The sequence below is a fragment of the Chanodichthys erythropterus genome, chromosome 17 (genome assembly GCF_024489055.1).
Source record: "Chanodichthys erythropterus isolate Z2021 chromosome 17, ASM2448905v1, whole genome shotgun sequence".
Classification (NCBI taxonomy): Eukaryota; Metazoa; Chordata; class Actinopteri; order Cypriniformes; family Xenocyprididae; genus Chanodichthys; species Chanodichthys erythropterus.
Genome location: NC_090237.1, coordinates 20,695,798 through 20,719,091, shown reverse-complemented (window position 1 = coordinate 20,719,091; position 23,294 = coordinate 20,695,798). Strand labels below are relative to the sequence as shown.

Sequence of the window (23,294 nt, the reverse complement as noted above, 5' to 3'; positions counted from 1 at the left end):
CAAGGAGACATCAAACATACGCTTAACGCAACAGAGAACGGACAAGGAGTGAAGGGAGTGAGTGCAATATATAGGAGTGCTAACAATAGAGTCCAGGTGCAGGTGATGAGTGATGATGAGGAACTGACGAGGGAAGTGTGTGCAGGTGAGGAGAACAGGAGGATTCTGGGAAATGGAGTCCAGGGAAACAAGGGATCTGTAACAGTAGTGCCCTGGGTTGCATTTCCCAAAAGCATTGTAAGCCTATGTTGATTGTAAAACCATTGCCACCAATGGACTTATGATCAATTTAGGCTTTACAATGTGTTTGGTTAAGGCAATTTAGGATGAATCCACTATCACATCTAGATTTCTAACACAGAACATCACAAAAGTTATATAAATCACAAAATTAAACAAGAAGAATTAATTGTAAAAATCAATGTATATGAAAACTATTTAGTTATTTATTGCTTTTTATTTATTTTATTTTAAATGAACACACTTGATTCTAGTTAATTTAACATGGTTGATTTTTAATGTTCTCAATCATGTGGAGCCACTGTCCATGATTGAATTGAGTAAGTTGGACATAACTATTTTACATAGATTCTTCCTTAGTCAGTTGTTTTGTCACAAGGATTTTGCATAGAGTAAAAATAAACCTTTAATGTTAATAAAAACTAAGTTGGTTGTGTGGAAACACTGTTCATAATTGACTTGAGGTAGTTTAAAGTGTCATTTTTTTGAGTGTATGGTAAAAAGGTTTTAATTTATTAACACAAAGCTATTCTTTGAATTAATGTAATTAAATCATGGAAATGATTTCCACGTGATTAAATGGCTTTCTTTCAGCATTAAGCACTTTGTTAGGCTAAATTGCATAGATTGGATCAACTTAAGTAAATGAGTTGGTCCAAAACATTGCATATTAGTTGGGCTGACACTATTAAATTAAGCTGTGCCCAACAATAGTAAATAAATTGAACGACCATTTTGTGTAAAGCTCACTCTAAGCAAAATGATGACAATTTGTAAATTCAACAAAAGACAAAATAAAAAAAAAATATATATATATATAAATATATATATTATATATATTTTTGTTTTTGTTTTGTTTTATTGCCCTTGTACTCTATGAAAAAATACTAATAAATACCTTGTTTAAACTTCAGTATATTGCATAATTAGCATGTCTAGAGTGGTATTATTTCAGCAGTTGAACGCGTTAAGCCCGTTTAATATTAGTAAATCTTTACAAATACTCAACATTCCTCTCTTTAGTCTTTGTAACTTTGAATTGCTATAATACCTTCTACTTATCCTCAACATTTCTTTTCAAAGTTACAACCAACAAGAACAATAAATCACAGATTTGTCAATGTCCTGCTGATAAAGGCAAAATAATATTTGCAAGAGAAAATTTAGCATTTTCACTTCTGTTATGCTCTGAATGCTTATATATTAGTCAGATATACATGATTATAAGCTAAAGAAGGCCATCTGAGTGTTTGGGCTTGTATTAACCCTAGAAAAATGTTTTCAATCTGTACGGAAGGTGCTGGATTGAAAAATTTCACGACAGTTTAATCCCCCTCGGTCTGAGGTCGGCAGGTCAACCTGTAATAGTGTTTGTTTACCACACTTTAGCTCTTTATTGTATTACTGCTGGATTAATATGAAATGAGTGTTTAGAACTGCTCACATGACTCGACATAATGATGGGTTTAGGGACAAAATTAGAGATTTTGAGCACAGTGAACGCTATTCAAGCATGAAGTTGTGGTCTGCACTGGAGCATGCTTCAGGGAAACAATGAAAAATGTTCAAAACATTGGGTTTGTTCACCCAAAAATGAAAATTCTGTCATTAATTACTCACCCTCATGTCGTTCTATACCCGTAAGACCTTCGTTAATCTTCAGAACATAAATTAAGATATTTTGTTTAAATCTGATGGAGTAATTAATGACATTATTTTTATTTTTGGGTGAAATAAAAGTCAGACATACAAGCTCAGACCTAAACATTCTCTGTCAGTAGCTATGTGTGTGTTTTTATAACTCACATCACACCAGGAGGCTCGGATGATGTTTTACTGAAGGTGTGGGCTCAGAGATTTTTGTCAGTTCTTCTAGCACTGCTTCAATCACAATATATATGGCCTTGTGTAATTAATAAGCTGCACAAGTCTGCAAATAAATGAACAATGTAAAAACAGAACACTGTTGATTTTTTTAATAAACTTAAAAATATGAGTTCTGTGAACAACGCTTTGCAGATTCATCCAGAAAAAAAAAAAACATTCTGCCAACTTATTAATTTGAGTTAAATCAATATAAAACTGACCTCCCATATAGTAAAAAGCAAACACTAATTATGGATTAAAACAATTGTATGTATACTAAGGGAAAATGAAGAGAAAAATGGTTCAGTGAATTCTAAAAGGCTAAATGTGCTTAACGTATAATTGTATGACTAATAATAACAATTATATTATTACTATGAAAATGTGCACAATGCATAATTGTATAATCTTGTGTACAGCATTGGGCGCAGGAAAACTTTTACTGTGAAGTTTCATTAACAGGAGTGAGTGCGAACTGTGGACTCATCTCATTTGTGTAATACGCTGCTCAAACAGAACAGAACACAATTTTCACAAATGGACTGTTTTGTTTTATTGAATCGTTACATTCAAATAAACAATACATTTCAAAAATATATTTGTAGACAACATAATTTTCACTCATGCTAAATCACACCCTTGATGGTGGAGTTCAACATCAACGTAAGTCAACTTTTTAATATGGGAGAAAGAATCATAAATAATAGTGTAATACAAATACCACAAGAGTGTGTGACTGAAAAGCTGGGCGACATACTCTGTTTGTTAGTATGATGTATAATCATTTTGTAATTTTATGCACAATTTATAATTTTGTGCCTGTGTTTGATTATCACACAGATCTTCATATTAAGGTTATTCATATTAAGGTATAGCAGCATTAACAAGCAGAATCACTGAAGAAAAGAGAAACACAATAACTACAACTGACTTCACTCACAGCCTTATTAATTGCTTAATTATTTCATTATTTAAAAAAATTAAAAGTTGTTTTTTGTTTTTAGAAAAGTATATAATTGATATGTTTTTGATTTTGATGTTTATTGTATCAAGGTTTGCTATCAGAATATTTGTCAAAGATTTCTTTTGACTAAAGACTTGAGGTTTAGAAAAGACAAAAAAGGTTTGGAAATGATCCCTGACCAAATATTTAGTGACTACTTTACAATATTCACAATATTCTTAAGCAAGCAAGACAAGTTCATTACACTGGGTGGTATCTGTTGTTTTGATTATGAGAAAAAAATTTAATTTAATAGGACAATCATCATAAGAGGAAACTTCCTCAAGCAAACACACTCAATTAACCAAATCAAATTAAACCCTATAGCCCTCTCAGTGGAGTGTGCTTTCCACTTTGTGATTATACTTATATTTCACAACATTCACATGCCACAGACAAAATAATATTTAAAAAATAAAATTAATAATATTTCAGGGGCATAATTTTAACTAAATAAATTCTCCAATCTTTCTGTCCAGTACTTTAGTGCTTGTAAGGCATCAGATGTTCAGCTAACAAGTGTTAGAGTCAATAATAAGCATGTCGTCTCAGCTGGGCTTGATTCTTAAAGATATCATATGGAATAGCAATAATCAAGCTTTATTGGAAATAAACACAAGGCTCTGTGTGTGAATATGACTAATGAAACTGAAAAATTAACTATTCAGAGGTCTTTCTCACTGATCAATAAGAAGATTATACTCTCCATCTGGGATTGCTCCAGGCAAGCATGACCAAGAAGGCACTCCATAGAAGCACCCAAAAAGACAAAGAGGGACTGTTTGTTTGTGTTTGAGGGAGAGAATTTACATCCTGTGTTAGATGAAACAGCCTTTTGAAATGCTGGTAAATCATAATAATTGGTTGACATTTAACATGAAAATAACATGAAGTGACGTATACTGTTGGATGTCATAAATGCTAAAAATACTGTATCATTATGCCTTTTAATAAAAAGAAAGGCTCAGAAATGTAGTTACTGTTGGCCCTAGTGATGGATAGAAGCTACAAGTGGAAAATACATGATTCAGTCAATTATATACATAACATGTATCATAGTGGAAGCCATCGTTTTTTTTTTACTTTTACACATTACTGATTCTGACAACAACCACAGCCACTAAATCCTTGTTACATGATTCAAAATGATTTATTTAAACTTCCTGAAATTGTCTGAATTCATAAAAAAAGAATCTGAGAACAGAAAATGGTTCTTTAGTGAACTATTTGCAAATCATCAAAAGCAATTCTGCACTCAACTGATGCAAAGCACAAAAATCTTCCAGTAACATGTCAGTGAACTGAACTAGTTTAGTTTGCCAGCAGAGATTTATTGCATTTTTAATTCTCATTACCTCAGTATCTGGCACCATTATATCTACAATCCACACTAATCACCAGAACTGACAGAAATAGACTTAAATATAAATGAATATAAAATGACCTGAATATAAAATGACAATTAAAATGTCATTTCTGTCAGTCTTTGAAAACATTCCTTTTAATGATTATGGCGACTGCTTTAAAAACATTTAACTAAAAACTATTTTCTTTCATCAGTTTTTATTACTGTTAACATCTGTTGGGAAATGTCAGCAAGGATAGAGCATTTCTCAATTATACTTCTTTCGCATGTTGTCACTTCTGCCTTCAGGCGATGTCCTCGGTTTTTTGTAGTCATGCTTTGAAAATTTAAGTACTGATTTTTCTGTTGATTTTCAAATACTGTGGTGAAAATATCGTGGCATAGACTTAAGACTATGTCTTAAGAACTAGTTTGACCAACTTGGTAATCAATGTTATTTTTCCAATTCAAATTACACCAATCTACCTTTTTATGTAACAGACTTTAAAAACTAGGACCACTCTTCAAGAAAAACATTAGTTTCTTAAATTTTAAGACTAGTCTAAGTGATTTATGCAACCAGCCCCAGGATTTCTCTCAATTATCACAGAACCTACTCCACTCCCTCGGATGGCCATGGAGTGGAATGGGTTCTTGAGTGCAAACCCCATAGCACAGCTCCAAGACTGCCTACTTGATTGCCAAGGCATTCTTATCAATAGATGCGAGGCGTTTCTTGGTGAGAGAACAGATTTCAGACACTCCTTCTTCTTGAGAAAGTGCATTTTTTTCCCTCTGCATTCATCCATATTATTTTCTTGGCAGGTCTTACAAAGGGGTAGTTCACCAAAACTTAAGATTCTTCTCTTTTACTCCTCATACAATTTTGTTGTCCATACAATGGAAGTCAATGGGCTCCAATGTCATTTGTTTCCCAATGTTCCTTTAAAATATCTTCTTTTGTGTTCACAGAAGAAAATAAATTCATAAAGTTTTTGAATGACATGATGAGGGTGAGTAAATGATGAGAAATATCTTTCAGGAGACTATTCCAATAAACGAAAAACAGACTGATCTACAGATCATGTTCATGGAGATCAAACTTTCTTCAACCCATCCATGCAGCCCAAATGGTGAACTCTGCATTAATATATTGGGGATGGAAAACTTTGATGCTCAATGAGTTTGACAATGCAGGCAGGAAGTAGCTTGGAAGTTCATTGAAACTCCAGATTGAGTAAAAGAAGGGTCAAAGAAACTATCACAGAGACACTCAACAGTCAATCTTCTTCTGCACTGGTAGAGTTGCTCAAGGCAGAAACAGCTGTGTGGTTATATCATGCTGCACTTTGCTAGTTATATGAAAAGACACTAGCAAACGAACATAAAAATTATTTTAGCATTTCTTTATGAGAATGGGTCTGCTGATGCTTGCCTACCACAGCTGGGAATTAACTCTATGTGAAGTAACCCATATTGGCGTCAGATGAAAACAGGCTTGACAGTTCATGTGTCCTACTTACTAATGGAATGTGACCCTGTCAAAATGTAGAGTTAGCAAATGTGTTTAGGTATATCCACTGTTTGGCCGGTCTGTTTGTTTACCATTTCCATGGTGACATTGCCATGTGAACAAAGAACTTGTCCTGACAGATGTATAGAAGAAGTAATTAAAAAAAAATGAAAGGATGCCGTCCTGTTTCAGTTGTACTTCAGCAGTTAAGAGCAAGATTCATTAGGAGTATATGTGTGGGCAGTGTCCTTGACATGACAAAACACAGTAAAAATGGTCAGCATGTATATTGTCTGAACTGATCCATGTTGCATCTCAAATGACATTCACAGTTTTAATTATGAGTCAACAATTGGTCACTGAAATTCTGTCTGTTCCAGTACTGTAAGGGTAACTATGAATGGCACATACAGTATTAGACTGTATTATGTACCAAAATCTCCATGATTATACAGGGATTTTTTCTGCTTGACCAGTTGGGCCAGTAGTTCAGATTTTTCGAGCCCTGCCAACATTTTCAATGGCCAAACACTAAAATATTTACATTTTTACCACATTTCATCCAGGCGGATTTAAGTAACTAAAAAAATTTAAATCCTTCAAATGCTGCAGTGTCTGCAGAGTAGAGCATTTTAGAATGATGAATCCACAATGGATATCTTTCTCATTCTCCTTTTGTCCACAACCCAATTAAAACTCTTTCTGCTCCATTCAGCCATCCACTTTATAGACAGAAAAACTCTGAACACCTTACACAGTGTCACATATTGGGCATTTGCCATCTGACATCCATATGAGAGCTCTGTTCTTTCTCTCTGCTGGCATGTTACCAATGGTGGATGAGATGAGAACAGAATTGAGCAATGATGCATATGCAAATAAACCCCAAACATCAAGTCAATACACCAGCTATCAAATGCCTGAACTGCCAACCATAATGAACTTGCATAAGCATGACCAATGAAGCCATTAAGCCAATGTTAACTATGACCACTTTTGATTCATGAATGAGGGGTGTGATAGAACTGCTCAAAAATGGTTTGAGAATCAGTTTGGCTTAGCACTTCCTGATTAAATGGTAAACTGAGCATTTCTCTCTGAAGAGATGTCTCTGTTTTGGCCTAATGAAAGGGAAAATTATAAACAAACACAAAGATGGCTGTTGTGGCCTCAATATCAAATGAATCTCACTGATGCAATAATAAATGGATGTTGTTCAGTGATCAGGCAAAACATGGCAGCGAAAACTAAATGGATGGTACATGATGATGGTACAAAGTGCTAAGACTTCAATATCAATTGCCCATACAATATCCATCAACTCTAATTATTAGTTTCATATCAGTATCAGTGTAGGATTGTTTACTCTCTGCAAATAAAATTAACTATAAAATCATTAAAAAAATATTGTTTACTCTCCATTGTTTGCAATTCTATAATTGCAATTCTAAAATAAAAAAGAAAACTTGCCTTTGTTTGTTACCAAAGAAGACAAAATTTACACTCGACTCTGCAGAAATAAACATGAAAGCATATAGCCTATGAAGTGCACACAACCCCAAAAAAGACAAAACAAACAAAAATAAGCAATAAAAAGAAGACAATAAGTAAATTAGGCTATACATACCAGGGACTTTTCTAGGCTACTGGTGCACCGACCCCTCCACCAAAAAAAAGAGTGTAGGCTACCCTTATTTTGTAATATGTGTTTTTTAGTCTATAATATTGTTGTTTTGATACTTCTTTACATGCTGCTGTAGTAGAGAGTCATTCACAGCACGTGCAGGTGTTGAACCAAATAAAGATTTTCTTTATCGCTGGCAAACGATAGTGATTGCAGGTTTTGTTTCAATGTATGTACAGTAAATATCTGAATGCATTAAGCGCTGGTTTTGTTCTCTGTGTTCTAAAGTTTGCAGTTTTTGTGGAGCGAGAAACGTTTCAAACGATGCAGCGGGTTATGAGTTGACCTGTCCAAATGATTCAGACTGGATTTGCGAACCGATTCAGATCATTATAAAGTAGTAGACCATTTAACTGACTCAAAAGAGTTCATTTGTGAATAGGGCGATTTCTTGTTCTAAACAGCCAAAAGAAAATACCGGACACACGACATGTTTGCTTAAAAATTGTGAGCAGATGGTCTCATGTCGGTATACGGTAAAAAACACTCGTCAGATAAGGATTTATCAGTAAGATTTTATTGGGGCTACTTGGTAAATTGGATCACCTCAAAACAATATACGGAGCTCCAAAAGGATGGTGACATAAAAAATATGAGATGAGAGAGAATTTCACAATTCGGTGCTTTTGCGTTCTCTCGCAAATGTGTTCCAGATAGGCCTAAATTTTGCTTTCGCTCTAAGTTTCTCGCAAAAAAAGAAATTGCAAAGTTTTGCTAGCAAACCTTATGTTTCTTGGGTAAACGCAAAACATTTTTTCATCACCATGCCCCTTTTTGTGTTATGTAAAAACATAATATATTATTGAATGTAATATGGAAGACCGGGGATGGTTGTAACACTTTTTGCTTAAGCACCAATAACTTGCTGCATTTTTTAGCTTGAGTTCTTTTATACACAAAGTATATTATTGAATGTAATATGGAAGACCGGGGATGGTTGTAACACTTTTTGCTTCAGCACCAATAACTTGCTGCATTTTTTAGCTTGAGTTCTTTTATACACAAAGTACCCACTTTTCTTTACTACAAATGGATCCAATTCAGCCCTCTACAAGAATATCACAGACGTCGTGAGTTAATGTCAAATACATGGTGTTCCTTTGTTACAACCTACCCCACTACTGGGGTAGGTTGTAACAATTAGACAAAAGAAGCAAAAACACATGCATACCATATGATATTGTTCAATAACAGGTTTACTGAAATAAAAGAACAATGTCTCTTACTCTCTCTATGACAGTGTGTATATATATATATATATATATATATATATATATATATATATATATATATATATATATATATATATATATATATATATAAAAATTTGTCTACTAGAACAAACTTACTATTACAATCTACCCGATTAAAGAAGATCTTTGTACATCTTTAATTTGTAAAACTCATCAGATTCTTTACTTAAAGGTGCCCTAGAACGCTTTTTCACAAGATGTAATATAAGTCTAAGGTGTCTCCTGAGTGTGTCTGTGAAGTTTCAGCTCAAAATACCCCATAGATTTTTTTAAAAATATTTTTTTAACTGCCTATTTTGGGGCATAATTAAATATGCGCCGATTAAGCGTGCTTCCCCTTTAAATCCTCGTGCTCCCCGCCCCCATGCTCGCGAGTCTATAAAACAGTGCAAAAACAAAGTTCACACAGCTAATATAACCCTCTAAATGGATCTTTACAAGATGTTCGTCATTCATGCTGCTTGCATGCGTTGGATCATGTGACTATAGTATTTATTTGGATGTTTACATTTGATTCTGAATGAGTTTGATGGTGCTCCGTGGCTAAAGCTAACATTACACACTGTTGGAGAAATTTATAAAGAATGAAGTTGTGTTTATGAATTATACAGACTGCAAGTGTTTAAAAAATGAAAATAGCGACAGTCTTGTCTCCGTGAATACAGTAATAAACGATGGTAACTTTAACCACATTTAAAAGTACATTAGCAACATGTTAACAAAACATTTAGAAAGACAATTCACAAATATCACTAAAAATATCATGTTATCATGAATCATGCCAGTTATTATCACTCCATCTGCTATTTTTTGCTATTGTCCTTGCTTGCTTACCTGCATAAAGTCTGTTGTTTCGGCTGTACACAGCTCCAGAAGTTAATACTGGCTTGTCTAATGCCTTGAACTTGGCATATGCCAAATTTGGGGGTGTAGCCTACATATTAATGATCCCGACTGTTGCGTCACAGTCTATGTTAAGATTCGCCTGTTCTTCGGAGGTCTTTTAAACAAATGAGATTTACATAAGAAGGAAGAAACAATGGAGTTTGAGACTCACTGTATGTCTTTTCCATGTACTGAACTCTAATTATTTAGCTATGCCGAGGTAAATTCAATTTCCAATTTTATGGCACCTTTAAAACACTGGCAGAGACACCTCTGTCAGTCTTTCTTTTCCATGTCCTAGTCATTCTGTAAAAACTTTTAAATCAAGAAAATTCTTAGTTGTATGAAAAACACTTGTGTTACAACCATCCCCACTCCTGTCAGCCATAGTGGTTTGAATTTAGCAGGGGGAAATGCATTACATATTGCCTAAGAAATTATTATTTAATCTAATACAAGTCATATAATTTTATCTGCATTAGTATACATACTAAACAAAATATAGTCTTGGTTTACTTTCATACCTCAAAACCCGATGTGCCTGTTTCCAGCCTTGACAATCAACATGTGGGATCGGAGAGAAAGTAGGAAAATACTCAAGTGAACAAATGACTCCTATCTTGTCCCTAATTGGTGGAACTGATTGTGTTACAACCATCCCCGGTCTCCTACGGTTAGAGAATAGTTCAAAAATCAAATATAATAGGTCTCGCAACAAAAACTAGGTTTTTATGGCTAAGGTGCTTTAAAAATGTTACGGGACACCAAAGTGTACCGTATTCTAACCTGCAGATACCCACACTTTGAGGAATATAATACACTTGGGCCAAATTATTATTATTATTATTTAACTTGGGTCAAATATAATAGGCTAACATTTGGAGCTTGACATCTAATATGTTTTAATCAAGCCTACACTGCCATCTACTGTTTAAGAGTAGGAATAACAGTTGCTTCACTGTTAAGGTCGGACATGGCACTTTATGACACCAGTATCATTACCAAGTAAATTCCCAAGATAAATAAAGACCGGTTACACCAGGCAATAATAAAGTATTCATCTCTTGTAGCCTATAGCTACCTGTGTAAAATAGTTACATATCTCGATGTGGTCTTTGTCCTCAGGGCTTGCTAATTTGACTATCCTGCCTCTCATATCTGAATATATAGTTACAACATGCTAATAGTGGAAGTAATGACTGCATATTATGGGACTCCTAGAGTAAACATGCTCTCTTGTTCCCTCTGGGTAGCAGATCAGCGGTGGTGAGGCTGTTGCTATAGAAACGCAGGCAGCACAGGTTGTCGTCGGCTGTTCGGTGGAAAGGTGTTGAAGGCGCACTCGTATGTCAGGAAAGGCAGGTGGATCTGAGGACCGGCGATTAAGAAAGAAATAATAAAGGAATTGACCAGAAGAAGGACATGTCGGAGCGAGTAGCCTCATGTGGGAACCTGTATGACACGAACACCCTTCTGCTTCGGTATTGCAACGGTAAGTTTGGCAGCGACTTGACTGAGCATTCATAATGAATGCGCGCGAAAGCCACACGAGATGGTTTGTTTTAGTCACACATTTCAAAAGAAAGCGATTTTTGTCTTTGATATCAATGAGTTTTACATCAACATTCCAGCAATGTAATGTTTTGACGTGTCAGTGCGTCACCATGCGAGGCCACAACAAAAGAAACTGTCTCAGGGTTATGTGATGAATATTATTTGTTTAAATTACAGTTTTATATAGCCTACATGCAAATCTCCTATATCTCCTTATCGCATATGTGCGGTTGGGATCAGTGTCATGGTACAAGAATGAACATATACTCATTCAGGCTCCTGAGAGATATTTGAATCCGAGCTCCATATGTGTTTACATTTTATATTCATTTTCTCATCAGCTTTTGATATGCTTGAAACTTCTCATCCTCAGCAAACCTGATTCAGCTTGCTTCAGTGGGGCTTTGTTGTTTGGTTTCAGCTAAGGTTTTAGTGGAAAGAATGTACTAAGTTGCTTATTCATTGTGATACGTCTAGCGTATAACATTACGCACATATTAAGATGGATTTACCAGGGTTACTGTGTATCCCTAGTGATAACAATACCTTGAAGCTTAGTTGTAAACATCATGTCTGTTTTCAGCATTATCATGACTATTAATAAAAAGATCTAATCATTAACAAACATTAGCCAACATATTTTTATTTGCAAATTTGCAAGTAACTAGTTTTGCTTTAGGACCCAGATTTTGCATTATATGTAAAGTGGTGACCCAGCACCAGAGCACCAGATTTGAATATCATACAGAATTTTACCATGACAATGCACAGGCAAAATTATTTGGAAAATGACGTTTTCATGTCTGACAATTTTTTAACTGCATACTGTGATCAACAGCAGAAATGTGATTTAAACACTGGGCTAAATTTTGCATTAGTATTATCCATTTTACCAACTGATGAATGTGCATCAAAATACCATAAAGTTTGTTGAACACACATCCTTTGACCTCAGTGACAAAAGATATGGATAAGATGTTTCTCCTGCCTATTAAAGGGTTAGTTCACCCAAAAATGAAATTTCTGTCATTAATTACTCACCCTAATGTCGTTCCACACCTGTAAGACCTTCGTTCATCTTCAGAACACAAATTAAGATATTTTTGATGAACTCTGATGGCTTAGAGTGGCCTGCATTGACAGCAAGATGATTAACACTTTCAGATACCCAGAAAGTTACTAAAGACGTATTAAAAACAGTTCATGTGACTACAGTGGTTCAACTTTAATGTTATAAAGCGACAAAAATACTTTTTTTGCACAAAAAAAAAGACTTTATTCAACAATATCTAGTGATTGGCGATTTCAAAACACTGCTTCATGAACCATTGAAATTTCAAAACACTTATGGCGTTACGAAGCCTCGTTTACTGAAATCGCGTGAATTTGGCAGTTTGAAACACACTCTGAACCACTGATTCGAAACAAAAGATTCATAAGCTTTGAGGCTTCATAAAGCAGCGTTTTGAAATCGGCCATCATAAAGTTGTTATTTAGGGTTTTTTTTGGCGCACAAAAAGTATTTTCGTCACTTCATAACATTAAGGTTAAACCATTGTAGTCACATGAACTGTTTTAAATACGTCTTTAGTAGCTTTCAGGGTATCGAAAGTGTTAATTGTCTTGCTGGCAACGCAGACCTCACTGAGCCATCGGATTTCAACAAAAATATCTTAATGTGTGTTCTGAAGATGAACAAAGGTCATAAGGGTGTGGAACAACATGAGGGTGAGTAATTAATGAAAGAATTTTCAGTTTTGGATGCTAACCCTTTAAGGATGATAAGCCTATTGATTCTGCTATCCTAGCTGAATGATTATATTGTTAGTTACAATTTATTATTACCATTTAACATAGTTTTTTGCCCTAGTGTTGCAGAATAGATCTGCAACTCATTCTTTAGTTGTGGCCTACCAGTTGAGAACCACTGATATAAAATACATTTCAAAGCCACAGAAAGTTCGATACAGCTTATGCAAATATATATATATATATATATATATATTAGTGATTCTGAGCTTAGTTTTCAACAGCAACTGCTTGTTTTAGAAACAGCCGTACTCTGCTTCCTTCCAATTCCTTACACACGCCACTTGAACCTTCTATAAAATAATCATTCATAAAGTACGAAAAGGTTGAAGTAAATTACAAGGGTGTTTGCAGTGGGCTGTTTACATTAGTATCACGTCATAAAAGTATTCTGAGGTGCAAATATATTCTCAGACTCGGCCGAATGCACAAGCGCTCTTCTTTGTGAGCATTTGAGCGTGCGGTTAAAAAATAGCCTAGAGCGCCATCTGCTGTTCAAAACTAAGCTCAGAATGCTTTTGGAAGTGATGCATTTGGAAAACACAAATTGTGATGCATCGATATATTGTCCCAGCCCTAGTATTTTATATCATTCATTTTAGTCAATCATTGAATGTCTTGTTGGGGAATTTGATATCACTATGGCATCTTCATTCTAATAACCATTGTGCACAGTTTGTTGCTGTTGTTACTTAGAAACGTCTGTTTCATTAGTTCTTGTGAATTACAGGTTCTCTCAAGAATAGGTATCAGTGTACATTGTGGTCATTGTTTGGGTTTTCCAGCAAGGTCAGATTCTGCGACAGATGGTTTGGCTGAACGACAGATGGATGGGTAGACAGTATATAATGGGTCAGAGAGGGTGTCTGTCCATGTTGTACAGTTGGATGGTTTAGACTGATTTTAAATGTTGTGGGCCTACATGAAGATAGCTCATACTGTTAATAAACTGAATGCATTTAAAATCCCTAATGTGAATCGAAATTGATTCATACAGTGTGCTAAGAAAATGAGCATGCGCCCTAGGGGTATAAAACAAGTCATAAATTGTCAAACTGACATACACATCTTAGTGCGCTATTGGTGGAGAGGCTGGTCAGCGCACTTCCTGGTAGTGCCTGGCTGACAGGTCTGGAGTCGAGCCAAACCTCTCTCTTCCAACAGCACCACCAGCAGTTTTCTACCGCATAGGAGACGGGAAACAGCATCCTGTTACAAACATCACCCTTCTCCTCTTTACACACAGCACTGAGGGTGGGGGAGGGTGAGGAAGGGAGGTCCAGACACGGGATCAGCCATCCAACAAGCCAAGGAAAAGGTGGGAGAAAGAATCTTTGGCCAGGCAGGCGTTTGGCACCTTTAGGAAACCCCTAGAGAGCTGCAGCGGATCAGGCTGTCTGAGCGGGTGACTGACAGGCGGACATAGTACTGACTGGAATGGCAGGTAGGAGGGGAATACAAGCAGAGCGGGATAATGAATATTTCAGTGCGCTTGGTTACTGAGCATCCAGTTTCCTCCAGACTGCTTTTGTCTTCCAGCATCACTGTAGCTTCTTCCTGCTTTCTTCTCACCTTCCACTTTTGCCTCCGATTTTCTTTCACTTTTATTATTTCAGTTGATGTGCTCACCACCTGCTGATGGCGCTTTATGGAAGTGATCTCCATGTGTTAGCGAGTGAAGGCACTAACAGAGGTTTATTATATGCACACTTAGCGTGCAGCCCGTTGCATTGCCCTTGAGATTGAAACAAGAGCCACTGTTTTATGTAAAATATGATATTGAGGAGCTGCATTTGGAAAAATGTAAAAGTGACAGGAATTTTCCCTCTGGTTTTGATTATTGTGTGTATGTATATTAGTTGTATATTTAAATGAAATGCACCCGACGGCCACCACAGTGAATCAGCATTTGAAACTTGCTCAAGTATTCACGCATGCTTTCAATTTTTGGATTTGTTTGTCGATTTTATTAACACATTTTGTTGGGTAAAAAATGATCAAAGTGCCCATCTAATCTTTTTTTTTTAAATCACAGATGTTTTCACATGTTGAAAGTTTTCCGACATATAAAAATGAAATTGTTTTTGTTATAACGCAAACAAATGATGCTCAAGCTTTTACTATACCATCACTTTTCCGAGCCATTTGTTTCAATTACTTTTAACCAACAGGTCATTTTAGTCAATGTATGAAGTGATAAGTGTGCTATTTGTTTTTATATTCTATTATGCAAAGACATTTGTGCATTTTTTTTTTTTTTAAATTGTGACTTAAGTGTCCAAAGAGTGTGAAAATTAAAATGAACTTTACACGTTAAGCTAATAAGAGTGGCTTTTTGGACCAAATCCTTTATGCACTTAATCCAAATTCCATGAACCCTTTTCACATTTCTGGGGTTCTCAGAAGCGGAAGTATAAAAATATAGAGAGACTGATTACAGCAGTCAGAAGAGAGAAAGATGTCAAATTCAGAAAACAGAAAAACAGTCGTTGTATTAGAAACACCCTCAGCAGCATCAATTCGTTTTGTTTGTTTCTTTTTTTGTCATTAAATATGAAAAACATTACTTGATTTGTGATGTTGATTACTGTGGAAATGCGTCATCACTGTTGGTGAAAAGGGTCCATTGTTTAAAAATGACTTACAGCATCATGTCTTAATCAGAGGACCGGGGCCACTAGGGGGCCTCATCTAATTTCCAAGTGGGAAGCAGGATGGCTTAAAATGATTTCATATATTTTTATAAATCAAATTTAGATTATTAATATAATAAAATATTCTAACTTAATTGAAATGCTAAAAAATATACAATCAATATGTAAACTGAAGTCATATTTATTTTTTTTAACCCCAATAACTACTTTTTTCTTTCTTTTTTATAACATAATTCTTGAAATTTCTAGAATCACGATTTGAGCAATTAATATATCAGCTATTCCAGTTTCTGTTAATACAAATTTGGAAAACAAGCAGCTTTGTTATAATTTCACATTAGGAATACCAGAGGAAATATCTTACCTTATATTGGCCTTTAAAAATTGTACAGTATATTGGATTATGCGGAGAACCACAGGTTTAAAGGCACAATATGTAAGATTTAAATCCAGAGAAATAAGCAATTTTGACCAGCACATGGATTGTGTCCGTGCGTCGGCTGTCTATGACATTATACCCACATTACATATGATTTATTTTGTAGAATCCATGGAAACACCATAGACGCTTTAATATATTATGTGTTTTATTAGACAGGTGAGCAACTGTTTAGATACATTCATCAGCAAAAAACTAATCATTGTTATTTAGCTCAACACAGTAAGTCTTATTGGTTAAATAACATTTTCTTGATTTACCGTGAGTATCATGTTTTACCATGCCTAATATTGATCTAGCTTACTGCAGTGTGCAACAAGTGTCTCATCACTTTCAACACACAAATGTATCTAATATGATAAACAGTGCTGTTTTACCCTATATACGCATGACCAGAAGAAGCTTTCAGCCACACCCTGCTTCATACTACAGTAATGTTAATAAATATTTAATACAGTAGCTGATCAATTAATATGATTTCTGCCCCAGTCCCGTCGGATTATTTCCACTGGCTGTAGACGTGAAGACAACATCTCCCATGATTCCGAGAATCAAGATTTTATCAAGCTATGCCTTTGTTTTGAATAAGTGACCTCTAGTGGCAAAAATTACATATTGTGCCTTTAAAGGTATAGTTCACTCATAATAAAAATTCTATCACCACATATTGTCCCAAACCTGTATGACTTTCTTTTTTGAAGCACAAAAATATCTTGTTTTGAGTTCCACAGAAGAAAGGAAGTTAAACAGTTTTGGACAAATTGTACTGTACCAATTCCATTTTGTACAAATTCTAATGCTATAACTATGTTTGTCTCTTTCAGATGATAATATATCAGCTGGGAGTGGGATGGAGATGGATGATCGTCTTTCTCACCTGGAGCAGAGGGTGCAGCTGCAGGAGGATGAGATTCAGCTGCTGAAGGCGGCGCTGGCGGATGCTTTGAGAAGGCTGGGCTGCTGTGAGGAGATCACACAGATCAGCAGCAAGAAAGGTGGACCTACTAAAGGTCAGAGCTTCATCGTGGCCCTCTGCTTATTGTCATTATGTGTTTAGAGCCTAGAAAACTGCCAGTTGGAGGTTATTTTTCCATCTAAGGCCATTTAAACTTTTAATCTGAAGGCAACCTTGCCTGCATTACTGATGTAACCTTTGTGTTAGCAGACAAGGTTCTTAACTGTTATAGGATATATTTAAACCAGGGATGTTTTGTAATACATAAGTGGTTACATAAAAAATTCCATGTGGGAGGTGAAGATAATTTGCATGTCATCTCACTTTGTTAATCTTTTTCTTCCTTCCTGATTTAGTTCGGCAGATACTGCAAGCTCTGCCGTCCAAGCCGCTGACAAATGGCTATGTGCAAACAAAACGCTTGAGTGGCTACCCTTCCTCTCCCTCCTCTCCGAAAAAGGAGGTACTGATGTCTATCAAAAGGTGAGAGTTATAAGCAAGATTTAAATCATTTTAATTGCGTATTATCTCTACACATTTTTCAAATGGCATTTTATTGGAAGATATGCTAATATTACATGTTAAAGTAGTACATAGTGGAAATATTTGCATTTACAGGTGCTGGTCATATAATTAGAATATCATTGTAACGAGGTTAGTAGATGTGGGAAGAAGGAGGCGGGAACCGGCGAACATTCAACAAAACTTTAATATAAAATAAACAAACAAAACGAAAGTAATGCCGGCAGACCCTCGCGGACGTCTGCCGGCCACACAAACATAACAAAACATAAAATAAAATCCAGGCCTGGTCCTCTCTCGTCCTTCACTGATGTCGCTCCTCCTTTTATGCCTCCGGAGCTCCTCCGTGAGAGACTCGAGGCCGGCACGCCTCGCAGGTGACCCTCATTATCACTCGCGTTACCGGCCTCGCGCCGTTCCCTCACGGCTCTCGCCCGCCCTGCTCGTCACATACCCCCAACGCCCCTCGCAGGCCGGGGGGTACCTCCGAGACTGCGCTCTACTCCCCCCCGGGGCCTGTCTCGGCGGCCGCAGCACCTGGGGGTAAGGACAGACGAGACGAGAGAAAGGAGACGGAAGCAAGGGGAGCGACAGGACGAGAGAGGGGAGAGAGGAAAAAAAAAAAAAAATTCTTGGTCCGGTTCCCCGACACACTGCCGCTTGGTCCTCAGCCTGCCGAGAGGCTCTTCTTCGCGGTGCCATGCGGTGGCACTGGACGCTCGGTGGACGGCCCGATCCTCGACCGCCTCCTGGCGGCCGGCGATGGCTCCTCCGACTGAGGGCAGCCGGCAGCGAGTCCCCCGTTCCCTGCTCCTCCCCTTTATGGCGGACGGCAGCAGGCTCCGGCCCACGGCGAACGGCGGCGACTCCTCCGCTCCCTCTTGGACGGCAGCCACCCCACCTCGTCCCAGGGGCACGGCCTCGAGCTCTCCGTCCCACCTTTCACTAGGCTCCAGTACCACCGCTTCGGGCAGGCTCTCGCGGTCTTCACTCCCGCGCTGCCCGAACTCCGCAGCACCGCGATCCCCCTCAGCAGCGAGGGCTCTCCGACAGCATGTCCCTCCTTCCTCCCGGGTTTCGGCACCAATGTAACGAGGTTAGTAGATGTGGGAAGAAGGAGGCGGGAACCGGCGAACATTCAACAAAACTTTAATATAAAATAAACAAACAAAACGAAAGTAATGCCGGCAGACCCTCGCGGACGTCTGCCGGCCACACAAACATAATAAAACATAAAATAAAATCCAGGCCTGGTCCTCTCTCGTCCTTCACTGATGTCGTTCCTCCTTTTATGCCTCCGGAGCTCCTCCGTGAGAGACTCGAGGCCGGCACGCCTCGCAGGTGACCCTCATTATCACTCGCGTTACCGGCCTCGCGCCGTTCCCTCACGGCTCTCGCCCGCCCTGCTCGTCACAATCATCAAAAAGTTTATTTATTTCACTAATTCCATTCAAAAAGTGAAACCTGTACATTATATTCATTCATTACACACAGACTGATATATTACAAATGTTTATTTCTTTTAATTTTGATGATTACAACTGACAACTAAGGAAAATCCCAAATTCAGTATGTCAGAAAATTAGAATATTGTGAAAAGGTTCAATATTGAAGACAGCTGGTGCCACACTCTAATCAGCTAATTAACTAAAAACACCTGCAGAGGCCTTTAAATGGTCTCTCAGTCTAGTTCTGTAGGCTACACAATCATGGGGAAGACTGCTGACTTGACAGACGACCATTGACACCTTGCACAAAGAGGGCAAGACAAGGTTATCGCAAAAGAGGCTGGCTGTTCACAGTGTGTCCAAGCACATTAATAGAGAGGCAAAGGGAAGGAAAAGATGTGGTAGAAAAAAAGTGTACAAGCAATAGGGATAACCGCACCCTGGAGAGGATTGTGAAACAAAACCCATTCAAAAATGTGGGGGAGATTCACAAAGAGTGGACTGCAGCTGGAGTCAGTGCTTCAAGAACCACTACGCAGAGGAATATGCAAGACATGGGTTTCAGCTGTCGCATTCCTTGTGTCAAGCCACTCTTGAACAACAGACAGCGTCAGAAGCGTCTAAAGACAAAAAGGACTGGACTGCTACTGAGTGGTCCAAAGTTATGTTCTCTGATGAAAGTAAATTTTGCATTTCCTTTGGAAATCAGGGTCCCAGAGTCTGGAGGAACAGAGAAGAGGCACACAATCCACGTTGCTTGAGGTCCAGTGTAAAGTTTCCACAGTCAGTGATGGTTTGGGGTGCCATGTCATCTGCTGGTGTTGGTCCACTGTGTTTTCTGAGGTCTAAGGTCAACGCAGCCGTATACCAGGAAGTTTTAGAGCACTTCATGCTTCCTGCTGCTGACCAACTTTATGGAGATGCAGATTTCATTTCCCAACAGGACTTGGCACCTGCGCACAGTGCCAAAACTACCACTACCTGGTTTAAGGACCACGGTATCCCTGTTCTTAATTGGCCAGCAAACTCGCCTGACCTTAACCCCACAGAAAATCTATGGGGTATTGTGAAGAGGAAGATGCGATATGCCAGACCCAACAATGCAAAAGAGCTGAAGGCCACTATCAGAGCAACCTGGGCTCTCATAACACCTGAGCAGTGCCACAGACTGATCGACTCCATGCAACACCGCATTGCTGCAGTAATTCAGGCAAAAGGAGCCCCAACTAAGTATTGAGTGCTGTACATTCTCATACTTTTCATGTTCATACTTTTCAGTTGGCCAACATTTCTTAAAATCCTTTGTATTGGTCTTAAGTAATATTCTAATTTTCTGAGACACTGAATTTGGGATTTTCCTTAGTTGTCAGTTATAATCATCAAAATTAAAAGAAATAAACATTTGAAATTTATCAGTCTGTGTGTAATGAATGAATATAATATACAAGTTTCACTTTTTGAATGGAATTAGTGAAATAAATCAACTTTTTGATGATATTCTAATTATATGACCAGCACCTGTAGACTTCTGTTGCTCAACAACATTAGTGCAGTATTACTTCTCGACCTCAAGATGGCGGTATTGAGTAATAAACCATTTGGAACATTTAGCCAAAAAGATGGCTAAAATAAAAGGATTAGTTCACTTCAGAATTAAAATTTCCTGATAGTTTACTCACCCCCACGTCATCCAAGATGTTCATGTCTTTCTTTCTTCAGTCGAAAAGAAATTAAGGTTTTTGATGAAACATTCCAGGATTTTTCTCCATATAGTGGACTTCACTGGGGTACAACAGTTTGAAGGTTCAAACTGCAGTTTCAGTGCAGCTTCAAAGAGCTCTACGCGATCCCAGATGAGAAATAAGGGTCTTATCTAGCGAAACGATCAGTCATTTTCTAAAAAACTAAATTAAATACTTTTTAACCACAAATGCTCATCTTGCACTGCTCTGCGATGCTCCAGGCATTACGTAATGACATTGGAAAGGTCATGCGTGACGTAAAACTCCATCTCCTTTTCTCCTCCAACTTTAAAATCGCCCAACATTGTTTTTTTGTAAAGGCCGTTTGACTTAGTCTTTGCACGTTCGCTTTGTAAACACTTGCTCAGTACTTCTGCCTACATCACGCTTGACCATTGTAACGTGATTATGTAATGTGTGGTACATCGCAGAGCTAGTGCAAGATGAGATCTTATTTAGGTCTTATAAGCCTAACACTTCACTGCACGTCAGCCCATGTCAGAGTATGTTTTTTACTACATCCATGATTGGATCATGTTTTCAGCCAGGCCCAAGATATGCTTTGTTCTCTCCTAGTCTCCTATTACTTTGATGTCTTTCTTTACTGCCCTCTGCTTTGTGCCTCAATCATTCTTCTCCACCTCATGCTCTTGTTTCTGTGTGTCAGGAAGAGCATGTCCACAGAACGCCTGTCCACGGTGAAGAAGGAGATGGCCGACTCCCGCAGCAGAACCACCTCATCCGGCAGCTCAACTTGTGGAAAGAGAGACAGGTAACTTTTCATCTAAATAAAGTCCATTAAACTCAATGATTTTTCTGTACACAGAGATGAAAATTCTTTCCCTCCCATTCTTGAGGCTAGTACAAGATGTCAACACAGCTAAAAATAGATGCTACTTCAGTGTCTAATTAGATGATAAAGCCAGACCTTTGGTCAGCAAGACACCAGAGACAGTAAGAGGAAGAGAAGGACCATCTGTAGAAAGTATTTTATAAAATAAAATTTTAGACCATGATTAGAGATAAATCAGGGTCTGGTTGCATAAATCATTAAGATTAGTCTTATAAGTTAGTAATCAAAATTTTTTTTTTTTTTTTAAAGACTGTTCATAAGTTTTTAAAGTCAGTTATATATATATATATATATATAAAAAAAAAGTATATTTGTCTAATTTGATACCAAAAACTAACTGCTAGTTGGTCAAACTAGTTCTTCATACAGTCTTACTCTTAACATAATGACTATGTTTATGCAACTGGCCCCAGATAGTAATCTGATGATGAGAATTATTATTGTTGTAATTTTATTGCTGATTTGAAGTATGTTATGAAATGTACAGTTTTGCCAGTTTATGCCTTTCTTTATTTAAATAGAATGGTACTGCAATTGCTAAAGGTTATCATTGTGTGTTCTGGTTTCATGTTTTCTTACCTGAATGTTGTTACATAGACAATATACACTACTGTTCAAAAGATTGGGGTCAGTAAAGATACATTAAATTGATCAAAAGGGACAGTAAAAGATTTCTATTTCAAAGATTTGTAATAAAAATAAATGCTGTTCTTTTAAACTTTCTGTATTTCAAATAAATGCTGTTTTTTTTTAAACTTTCTATTCATCATTTCGTCCTGAAAAAAATGTATCATGGTTTCCACAAAACATACTAAGCAGCACAACTGCTTTCAACATCGACAATAATCAAGATCGTTTCCAAATCAGCATATTAAAATGATTTCTGAAGGATCATTTGACACTGAAGACTGGAGTAATGGCTGATTTAATATATATATATATATATATAAATTTAATATATTCATTTTTATAAATATAACAAAATAATAAAGTAAATTTAAATTGAAAATATATTTCACGTTATTCCTGTTCTTCTTTTTTCACAGAATTTTTGATTAAATAAATGCAGCTTTGGTAAGCATAACATACTTCTTTTTTTTTTTTTTTTTTAGTTAAAAAATCTTACAACCCCAAACTTTTGAAGGGTAGTGTTAGTGTATACCTATTTGTTTCTTATTTAGTGAGATATTCCAACTACTAAGTGTATTGTAAGTTATTTTGCATACACTAAGAATGCTTAGGAACAATGTGATCAAATAGTCATAAATAATTTATGGTGTGTATACATGGAGTTCCAGGAAGGAAGGTAAACACTGATGTTGAAGCTAGACATCTGTCAATAAAAGTGTTATTGACTGAGATCCTGTTAGAGCTGTACAGCAACCACTGGAAAACTCCCATTAAACTTTCATAAAGAAATCCATTAACCAGGTTACCACTTAATAATGTGTTCAATTCAATTCAAATGTAAGGTTTTTGTTTGTTTTTACTATTTTTATAGTAGAAAGGAGAGTTCAAAATCACATTTG

At 36.9% G+C, this 23,294-nt stretch overlaps 1 protein-coding gene across 1 annotated transcript; it reads left to right on the top strand.

Annotated features, from left to right (window-relative positions):
• Nucleotides 1–11,157: 11,157 nt before the first annotated feature.
• On the top strand, nucleotides 11,158–21,688 carry LOC137004164 (echinoderm microtubule-associated protein-like 1). Its single transcript, XM_067364366.1, has 4 exons — nucleotides 11,158–11,281; nucleotides 17,070–17,255; nucleotides 17,557–17,683; nucleotides 21,580–21,688. Exons 1-4 carry the CDS (start codon nucleotides 11,212–11,214, stop codon nucleotides 21,686–21,688), a joined length of 492 nt encoding a protein of 163 aa, XP_067220467.1. The 5' UTR covers nucleotides 11,158–11,211.
• The last annotated feature ends 1,606 nt before the right edge of the window (nucleotides 21,689–23,294 follow it).